The sequence below is a fragment of the Triturus cristatus genome, chromosome 5_1, assembly GCF_964204655.1.
Source record: "Triturus cristatus chromosome 5_1, aTriCri1.1, whole genome shotgun sequence".
Classification (NCBI taxonomy): domain Eukaryota; kingdom Metazoa; phylum Chordata; class Amphibia; order Caudata; family Salamandridae; genus Triturus; species Triturus cristatus.
In genome coordinates this window covers 386,419,376-386,429,757 of record NC_140587.1, presented here as the reverse complement: position 1 = coordinate 386,429,757, position 10,382 = coordinate 386,419,376, and the positions used below count along the sequence as shown (strand labels likewise).

The 10,382-nt window shown below is 43.1% G+C and overlaps 1 protein-coding gene across 1 annotated transcript; it reads right to left on the bottom strand.

Annotated features, from left to right (window-relative positions):
* Window positions 1–1,214: 1,214 nt before the first annotated feature.
* On the bottom strand, window positions 1,215–10,139 carry ABRA (actin binding Rho activating protein). The gene is made up of 2 exons (XM_085605098.1): window positions 9,336–10,139; window positions 1,215–2,111 (listed from the first exon to the last, which is right to left on the bottom strand). The coding sequence occupies exons 1-2, from the start codon at window positions 10,046–10,048 to the stop codon at window positions 1,637–1,639; spliced, it is 1,188 nt and encodes a 395-aa protein (XP_085461224.1). The 5' UTR covers window positions 10,049–10,139; the 3' UTR covers window positions 1,215–1,636.
* Between the last annotated feature and the right edge of the window lie 243 nt (window positions 10,140–10,382).

The window sequence follows — 10,382 nt, the reverse complement described above, 5'->3', positions numbered from 1 at the left end:
TTTAATAAAGGAAGATACCAGAGAACCATAGTATCTTTCCATCTAGTCTTAAAACAGAATTAAGAATATTGATAATAGATGTTGTGCTTATTTAGCTTGGTGATTTTGCAACTAAAATGTATGTTAGGACAAGGTGGGAGTTATGAATGAAGTAGCATTATTTACTGCCTAGAACACTGTTCACTAAATTATGAATTCTATTTTAAATGGAAGTTTCATAGAAGGCTTATGTATTTTGGATATTTCATAAAAGGCTTATGTATTTTGAGGGATCTAAGGTTTAATTTGCAGGTCTCTGCATTATTCATAGTAGTTGTGCACTCTGGATATTGACACCAGATTATTGAGGGAGGCAAATATCGAGAACAACATTTTGAATCCAAAATATTGAAAGGTAAGTATAGATTTTCTACGCCAACCTAGACATATGTGTACTTTGATGATACAGATATATCTTCAAAGTATGTGAATGTGGAGTTAGGAATATTACATCTATTATTCCTCTGTATGCACTTACCTTTCAATATTTTGGTTGTTAATATTTTGTCTATTATATTCGTGTACCATGATACCCAGTATAACAATTCTATTGCTCCACAATTTTAAAAAATAAAATATGGTACTTGGGATTTGTTTGGAAATAATGTAGTTGAATGAGTTGGAATTGCCAATCGCCCAAAAAAGTCTGCCGCTATGTTTCTGATACTGATGTCTATGATTTCTTGGTATGCTTTCTGACAATCATAAATAAATACATAAATAAGATAAATAAATAATATGAGAGTTTTGGTAAGGCCTAAAGATACAATCTCGGTTAATCTACAGATGGCAAACCCAGGTTGTTCCTGTTCCACATAAAAGCATGTTACATTGGTTCTAGAGCAGAAATTGATGGGAAAAGCCACTCACCCAGACCAAACATAACAAGAACAATGTTTAAAGGAGTCGTGATAGGATTACACCCTCTTTATGTGTCATTTCACCTTAATATTGACTACAGAATATCGTACTACCAGGATACCTTGGACAAAATATCAACGACCAAAATATACCCAAGATAGGTGTATATAAGTCAGTAAAGGGAGGCAACTTTACTCAACCTTAACTCTTTCTCTCGCTCTCTCGCTCTCTCAATATATATATAGATATACACACACACACATATCTAGACACACATATATACACACACACACACACATATATTTTTTTAATATATTTATTTATTTATTTAAGTTATGTAGATGTGGATTGAAGAAGAGTAAATCTGTATTTACCTTTATGGAATTACCTTTTTAATATTTTGGTCCTCAATATGTGATTATGATATTTTGGTAGCACCATGTTTCTGTAGTCGATATTCGGACATAGAGCCCTCTAAATGTATGGGCTTTTGCAGAAGTGTCTTTAGTTTCTTTTTTTGTTATGCATTTCACCTATTAACAAATTTCCAGATTTCTAAACAGTACATGTACTTTTCCACATAAAATATTTATATGGTAAAGATAGTGCGCTTGGCGGGCCTTGAGCTGGTATCATCTGTGCTCACTTTCCCAATGTTTAAGTTTTAAAAAAAAGTGTATTCCAGTAGCTAGAAGACGTAAGAGGTTCACAAATGTCCATGAGAAAATAACTCAGTTTAGTCTAATAAAGTTATTATGACATGATCATCTCTTCCTTGCCATAACATTTCCCCTTCAAAATGCAGCAGTCCATGTTTCCTGGCTCTCATAAGAATACCAACAACTTTGTCTGAGATGCGCACATATCTGACAAAAAGCTCCCCAAACGTGACCTGGCACTTGCCGTTGACTCCCGGGTCAGCCATTGTTGAAATGATGAAGCACATATCTTCAATCTCGCGGTGGATGTGGGCCTCCGCTCTCTTGGCCCTCTCTGCAGTTTTTGATCCCTCTTTTGGCCGGCCATAGCCCTCATCCCCCTTGCGCAGACGTGTACTCATTGCCAGTTCTGGGTCAAACTCATCACTGAAAGGATTCAGCTTCTGGTTTATGATGTGATGGTCTGCCCATTTCTGCCACTTGCCTTTTATGCTGCCCACTTGGCTGTGCTTCTGGTGGACTCGGCTGATAGGTTTCCGCTCACTTGTACTCCTGTTTGCACCAAAAAGTCATACATAAACATGATTACCAGAGTTCATAAAGTGAACTATACATTTTCACTGAAATTCAGACATGTTTCGGCTACAAACGAATATGTGCTGGATTCCTCTTCATCATGTTACAGTTTGCATGCACGTTCCCACTGCTTCAAACATGCGACTTCTGAAGCCATGTAATGATTGTTCATCTTTTTTATGTAAATTAGCCTTACTACAGTGACGCTCAAGGCCAGTTACTCTTTTATTGGTCCCACCATTCCATTATCTATCTTCGCAGCCTTGCTCATCTCTAGAAACAAATGAAGCCCAAACCACTTTTTTATCTTCATTATCACCTTTCAGAAGGTAAGTACTCAGTATGTCAGTACCTTTATGGCCTGCAATACTAGTGTTTCCTTGTTTTCACTTTGAATCACTTTCATATAGCACAAATGCAAGGTAGATAACTTCATTCAAACTACTGAAGTGAACATGTGTTCCTAAGTTTCTACTTCTCTCATAAACATTTTTAGGCTCCCAAGTTAGTCCTCTTGTTTTACTTGAAAGCACTGTGTATGGGATCCGGCGGATGTTGGCAAATCATTGATTGTATGGAATATAAAGAATAATATATGGGAGCTATTAGAGTACACTCTGATCACTCAGTGGGGATTGCTTTCTGGTTTGACTTTTTTTCTACAAAGTTTACAGCAGTTTAGCTGGTTGACTTGTAAATGATGGCACACCCATTTAGGTTGCCATTTGTCTCAGAACCTGCATTTTCTGTTACTGTCAGATCCTCAGGGATACATTATGGAGTAATAAAATAAAAGGGATTCATTTCACTGTCAATCTCTCTATATACCCTATTTATATCCTGGTAGAGGACAAGATTCCCTTGCTTTCAGACAGATTTTTCACTGCACAAGAATTGTTTTTTCCTGGGAAGTTACATTCATCGTTCATTACATTACATGAACACCCAGAATGCTCAGGTTTGCACCTCTAAGAAAATTATTTTTTTCTCATGCTCACTCTCCAAATGCACAATGGAGCCCAACACATACTTCTCCTGCTTTACCTCAGTGTTTGATGTCTTGAACCAGGCTCTCTGTCGTTATTCATAAGCTCACATACATTGCCATCGACCTGCTATACGCATTGTACTCCAGGATGGCTCCACAATTTCCATTTAATGCCTCTAAATTGCCTCACATTTGAGTGGCGCTTCTAATGAGTCCATGGATGATTTTCCTTGTGTAATGATGGACATGTATAACCTAGGTTTGTGTCCTCCTGGTTTGGGTGGGTCTCATGGGCAAGGCTCTGGGTTGTTGATTAAAAATATAATACTTTATTTCCCCTTCTCCACAAGAGAGGTCATTTCAAGTTCTCTATACAATGGTGATTTTTGTGTTGTAATTAGCCAGGGTGGTGATGTGTATATTCTGAGATATTAGGCTTCCCTCTACCCCTATCCCTGCAGGATGCAGCTCCTGAATGTGACCTGTCCAGGGTCCTCCTGGCAATCTCCTCTTTAGAGTGACTTCACAGCTCACTAAGGCCCCTCTCCCACATATGCCAGTCACACCTGGAGCATATTGGCATTCCCAGAGTAACCACCACACCCTACCTGTGCATCCACGCAGTATGTCAGTATTTTGAATGTTGTCTCTCGTTTTTTTTATGAGTGCTCCACCAGAACCACTCAGGCTCGGCATGCAGGCTGTCCGGGGTTCAGCTCCATTTTACTGCAATGTCTCAGGTCAGGGAGGGGGAAGGATCTCCATACAATGCTGACTATATAGTGTCACCAACCCTATATGAGCCCTTGTAATCAGTTGCCCTGTTATTTTAGCTCACTACCCCTTTGCTTCCTTCCAGGGTTGGACTGGCTGTAGCGGGCATCGGGCATTTCCCTGGGAGGCTGGAAGGGTGGGGGCAGGGGCGCAACACAGGCCCCCGCATCCCCCCGCAGTGCGGGGGGGGCCCGAGCTGCAGGGGGCCTCCTCCACCCACTACTCGGGCCTTAGAGCTCCGGATTAAATCCGGAATGGGGGCCCCTCCGTGTACCTTGCCGGGGGGGCCCCTAAGCTTTCCTAACGCCAGTGGGTGGGGGCTGGTTTTGTAGCAGTGAGGGTACGGTTTTGCAGCAGTGCTGCAATATCCTTCCTTGCTGCCAAGCTCTCTGTACCCTCTGCTTCCAAGCAGGGTCTAGGAGATCAGGGCGAGGAACAAAAGTAGAGTAGCCATCCACAGGCTTGTAAGAAATATATACATTGATGTATATCCCAGATGTATCTTACTTTTTGCTGTTATAATATCTTTGATGGGGATGATCCAGACCTTGTTATTGCCACCAGCTGAGGAGCAGTACTATTTAGAGAAGGGTGCCGGGAATAGTAATAGTGTACGGGAAACTTTTGATACAGAAGCCCCCTCTGATTAAGATCAAATGTATGACCCCCAATTTCACTAGAAATGCCACAGTTATTGGTCTAACTTGAGCATTCAGTAGAATTGTGACCTTCACTCTTGGATGTTTCTGGTGTAATACAGAGAATTCAACATGTTTGGGGTCCTCTCAAGTTCTCGTAAAATACAATTCCAAAAACAATACAACTATATAGGAATCCAATGGTTCTGAACATATCAAGCTCCTTCTGTTTCTCATACTGTTCAGAAAAGAGCCAATGACCACCTCATCAAGGAGCTCCTTGTCAATCATTTTCACCACAAGCGAATATAACTAAAAGCTATACACAGTTGAAGCTGCTTAAAAAGCTCTCCTCATCCTTTGTTCATGCTCAACCTAGCTCAGCCACTCAACTTTGTCTTTCTCCTAAATCTCAATACATCTTTATTTTCACTGTAAAATAGGCTTTCTCCTATTTACTGACCCAAGGTTTCTAGCCTCATCACTTCTAGACTGGCTGGCTGGATTCAGCCAGCCATCTAGTTCTGATTATTTCCAGCATTCACTTTTAAGAGATGGCAGTGTTACCTCCTCACATGCTTCATGCATGCTTTGTTGATTCCCACCAATACTATCCCTATTAATCCTATGCTCACAATACCTTTCATGCTCTAAATCCCCCTTTCTCCTTATGTCCACGTCCTTCCACGCTGTCTCGCTCTGGGGTTATGTGTTCCATTTGCCCAGCCCACTGTATGGTCCAGGATGCTAGCTGCCCTCCTGTTTCTTCTCCCTCCTGTAGTTAACTGGTTGAGTTGGGGGAGTTCCTATAGTATAGACCCACCTGCCATTTGCTCTGTTCAGTGGGTAGTGGAGGCTAAGGCACTCGGCACAGGAAACAACTAGGGAAATGTCTAACGGTTACTAATTGTAAAAAAACTAAACTGTGCAAATCAAAATGTGTCTTATAACTCTTCAGTGCTGCAGAACAAAAATGAAAGTTAGGCAAGTGATAATGTTGAGTTTATATAATTTAGGAAATCTTAGACTGACATTGATAATAGTATTTTTTTTTAATTGAAAGGTGTTGGGCTTGGCACTTTCTGCAGGCGTACCCCAGATTTGTGCCTTCCTTTGCTGAACCCATGTTTGCTGGCATTTGGGACTCTGTGCACTTTTTACCTGCCAACCACTGCTAAAGTGTTTGTGCTCTCTCCTTAAAACATGGTAAAATTGATCTACACCAAATTGGCACATTTAATTTACTTTTAAGTACCTAGTAAATGGTGCTACCTATACCCATGAACTGTAAATGAATTGCTACTAGTGGGCAGAAGCACATATTATGCGACACACAAACGTTGCCTTTTAAAACATGTCTCTGGCCTGCCACTGCAGCCTATAGTGAAGTTTTAAGCTGCCATTTGAACATGGCAAAATAAACCTTTTACCAGGCGTAAACCTTCCTTTTTAGAATTTAGAAGTCATCCCTAAGGTAAGCACTAAATGATCATAGGGCAGGGTACATGGGATTTAAAAACATGCATGCTTAATTTTTACTTGTCCCGGCAGGCAAAACCTTCTAAAGTTGTTTTTCACTGTTGTAAGGCCTATCTCTCCCACTGACTTACACTGGGTTACCTTATTACACTTCACTTTAGATTGGGAGCAGATAGAAAAATACTGTTCACACTCAAATGAATTGTCATTATAAATCTTCTTTAATGGCGATGTCGGATTTCCAGTTACAATTCTGAAAATGCCACTTTTAGAAAGTTGCCATTTTCTTGTCCGGACTAACTGAGCAATTGTCCTGGGCCACAAGATTGTGAATAGCTCTGCCAGTGGGGCTTGTGTATTGCTTTCAGACAGTGAGACAAATGGGGCTTAGGTGTGGACAGTATGTGGGCCATGCTGACAGGATGGCTGGGCAGGGGCTGTTTCCAGCCTCACTTACACTTCATATGGCTTTGCCTCCAGAACACAGAAATGAACATGACACGAGTCCTGCCCTTCCTTTTGTCGCCCCAGACAATCTTGACCCTCACCAGACAAAGGGTAAGAATTGACCGGATCCACTCTTCCCCCACACAAAGGCTGGCATCAGGGATAGGAGATTCAGAACCACCCTTCAGAACACTCCTGGACCTGTGGAAAATTCAGCAGAAGGACTGCCCTGCTGCTAGGTGGACTGCCCTGGTGCTTGAAAGAGTGCCTTGCTTTCTGAAGAAGGAAGAGTGGACCTGCTTGCTTAGATCTCAGGCTATGCAGAGTGACTCCAGGGGTCAATTATCTGACCTCCTGTGTGAGCTACAGGGTCACAACAGTCTTCCAGAGGCCTTCCTGCAACTGCCTAGCTGACCAGCTTTAACTGATCCTGACTGGATCTGCCTATGCCCTGCGCTGGCATCTGCTGGAGTGAGTCCTGATTCCCAAGAGATGCCCCCAGGTCCTGGACCCTTGGCTAGCACCAGTGGAAGCTCTTCCAAGAAGAAAAAAGGTGGAAATCCATTCTGAAGTTTAGCTCCTCGCAATCATGAACAGGCCTGTCTGCACCGAAACTCTGCTGCCCTGATGACTGCCAATGCGAAGCTCTGGTGAGACCTGCACTTCGTACCGCCAGCGACTGGCCGCATCAACCAGCAGAGCGACACCTGCACTTTGCACTGACAGCGAGGGTCCACAACGATCAACCAAAGCCAAGCTCCAGTGACACACGACTCTTCACACGACAGCAATGATCATCCACAACGCTCAACCTGCTCTTCCTCATTGTGGCCCCCTCCAGCGTGAATGGGCCTATACGCGCTGGACTTAAGAAGGTAACTTTTCAGCAGAACTAACATGGTTCCTGTATTTGGTCCTTTCTCCATCACAGGCGTCCTGAACTTGTGACTAACACTACAATCCCCCCCCCCCCCCCCGTTCTAGCGTGACCAGAATACTGAGAGTGATGCTTTGTGCTATTAGGCATCATTTTCACTCAAAATTATGACAATTAAATCTTTTTGTGGTTCTGGTATCACTTTTTTTATTTTTTACTCTATTTGCCTAAACTGGTTTGGCATTTTTCATGTGATGTGTTTTCCCTTTACTACGGTTTATATTTTGTATAACGACTTTACACATTGCCACTAAGTTAAGCCTGACTGCTTCTGTGCAAAGCTACCAGAGGGTTAGGCAGAGGTTCATTTAGTGACTTTTGTGGGTTACCCAGACAAGGACTGTGGTTATTCACTGAGTGGATCGACCAAACCCCTATCCCTGTCCTTCATGTGAAAATGCTGTCCTTCCCACAGCCACCCCCCCGACCCCCCCCCCACCACCACCACCACCATTCACCTTCGTAGCAAGTGCATTAGGCATAACAATTTGCTCCGAAATTCCTTTAAGTGCTGAGCTTTTGTATGGACTAAAGAGTGCCAAAGTACGTTTGTGCTAGACTTTGTTTCAAAATATGCTATAGTCCAAGAGAATATCCAAAGCACCCATTCCCCGTTTGCAAGTTAACATAGGACCCAGAAGTAGAATAGAATTACTGTTTTAAATTATTTACTTATAAGCTTAAGTTTTTCTTCAGAATATATTATCATAATAAATGATGCATATTTTGTCTTTGGCTCTTTTTGATTTACCAAATTCGGAAAAGCAGCGTGCAGCGGTCCCCGTTAACATGACGGGCTTTATCCCACTCGCCGTCCCCGTCTGGTTATATTTCGCGTTAGGTTCAGTAATGCGACTGAGGGCTCTTTATCCACGTAAGTTACTTTATGGTACACTGCCAGCTGTTGGTAATTGGCGCTCTCGTTTATTTTTAGGAAATGGTTCCCAGGGATAAGCTCGCACTTGTGCCCTTGCATACACCGCCACCATTTATACCAGCAAGAGCTGTTCAAAGTGCTGTGAAGCGTATGTCTCGCAGCGCCTCTGTTCAGTCTTCAAGCTCCCCATCTGTCAGTGCCGCAGTCTCTGGTGCGCACTGCGCATGCGGAACTTCACACATGCACGGACAAGCCGGTGCTTTCAATCTCCTCATGTTGGGGCAGCAAAACTCACAAACCAAAACCGTCTCCAACTATTCGAGGACTGCATTTAAAAAGGTAAATTATATAGTCGTCCAATATTCGGGGTATTTCTGTGCCACTTTTCTGAGTGTCACAGGAAGCATAAAAATACAAGAACTTCCGGGAGGCCTGGACAGACGATCAGCTTTGTTGATTTGAACACCAACACTGACTGTCACATGATGTTGGTTGTTGGAACATACGAATGCGGCATTTTGAGGTGGTTGAGACACATTAGAGCTCAATCAAACCACAACCAAAATGCCTCATTTGTGCAAAGCTTTTTTTGTTTAGTTCAGTAAAGATTAAATAAATGACATCGTTCTCACATATCATGTATTTCATGAATGACTGTACTGTTAATTTCCACATTGCTGTTTCAAATATTTGCCTGCTTATGCAACTATTTACATTTCTTCCATATTTTCATAAATTAAGGTGAAGAATAACTGACTCAGAGAAAGGAATTGTTCTCTCTATAATTCTGAGAATGTTTCTTCACACTTAAACTAAATAAATGACACAGTAAATCTATCAGTAAATAAGCAGATTTTTGTCGAGAAAATGTAAAAGTCAAAACGTTTTCTGATGCCTCCAGGTGCATTACAAAATGCTCAGCGCACATGCATGTTTAAGTAGATTGGGTAAACCGGAGATCAGGACGTTTTTCAGGACAACTCACTCCAGAGAAACTGATTATTAAAGGGAGTCCTTGAACGGGGCGACCCTATGAACAAACCCCGGCATAGATACTCACAGCGATGCCCTGGGAGTTTTAATCCGGATGGTGGTTTCCTCTGCTCTCTCCGCCAGTTCCCGCTCTTTGGCTGTCTCTCCTTGACACTTGTCCTCGCCATCTCCTTCTCCATAGCCACTGTCCTCCGTCTCGAGGCTGTCGCTTCGGCACTGCTGGAGTGCTGGCCCTGAAGGCTTGACGCTTTCCTGCTCTATCTCCTTCCAGCCTTTGGTCAGCTGCTTCACCAAGTTGGAGCACTTTCTCCTTCGACAAGGGGACAATTTGCCCTCAATGATTTTATCAATCTCCTGGAGGTTCTTCTCTGCATTGCTCTGATCCTTTTCATACCTGTCGGTGAGCGAGCTGATGTCCCCTCCTCTCTCCTGAACTTTGCTAACTATTGTTTTGGTCACCTCTTTACTCTTAATTTGGAACCCAGACAAGTCTCCATCAGGATGCTCTTGGTGCTGAGAGCCATCTGGTTTTGCCGCAGGTTTCCTGGCAGGAATTGGCTGCGGCACCTCTTCTGTCCTAATGTGCTTTGCCTTGGGGAAACTTTGAGGATCATTTTCCTCATTGGGCACCCATCCAGAAGGTTCTTGGGCATGTCTGACTGTGTTCTCCGTTGCCCACTGCTGCCACCCTTTAGCTAAGCTGGAAACCAAGGAAGCTGTTCGAATCTTTTTAATGGCGCGTTGGGCAGGCTTAGTCCTCGAACTCTCTTCTGGAGACATGGTGTCACCTTATCCCTTGGCTGTATGAGCCGCACAGTCAGCGAAGAGATGTGGTGGCCAAGACAGCGAGTCGCGGTGCAATGGAAGCCCAGTGCTGGGGAACTGTATTTAAACGGAGGCTGCATACTTGATAGATTTGGAAACTATGTCAAGCATGTGCGCCAATGTCACGCCCCGTGTGACGCTGTTCTTTTTTTAAAACCACAGGGGTAGTATTTCATCACAGCTGCAGATGACAAATACAGACGGTAAACAGGGGAAATCTACTGTAGTGGCCACCTGATCTCCCGAAATTCCCAAGAGGTTTGTCAAGTTCCTGAGGTCACTCACCTGA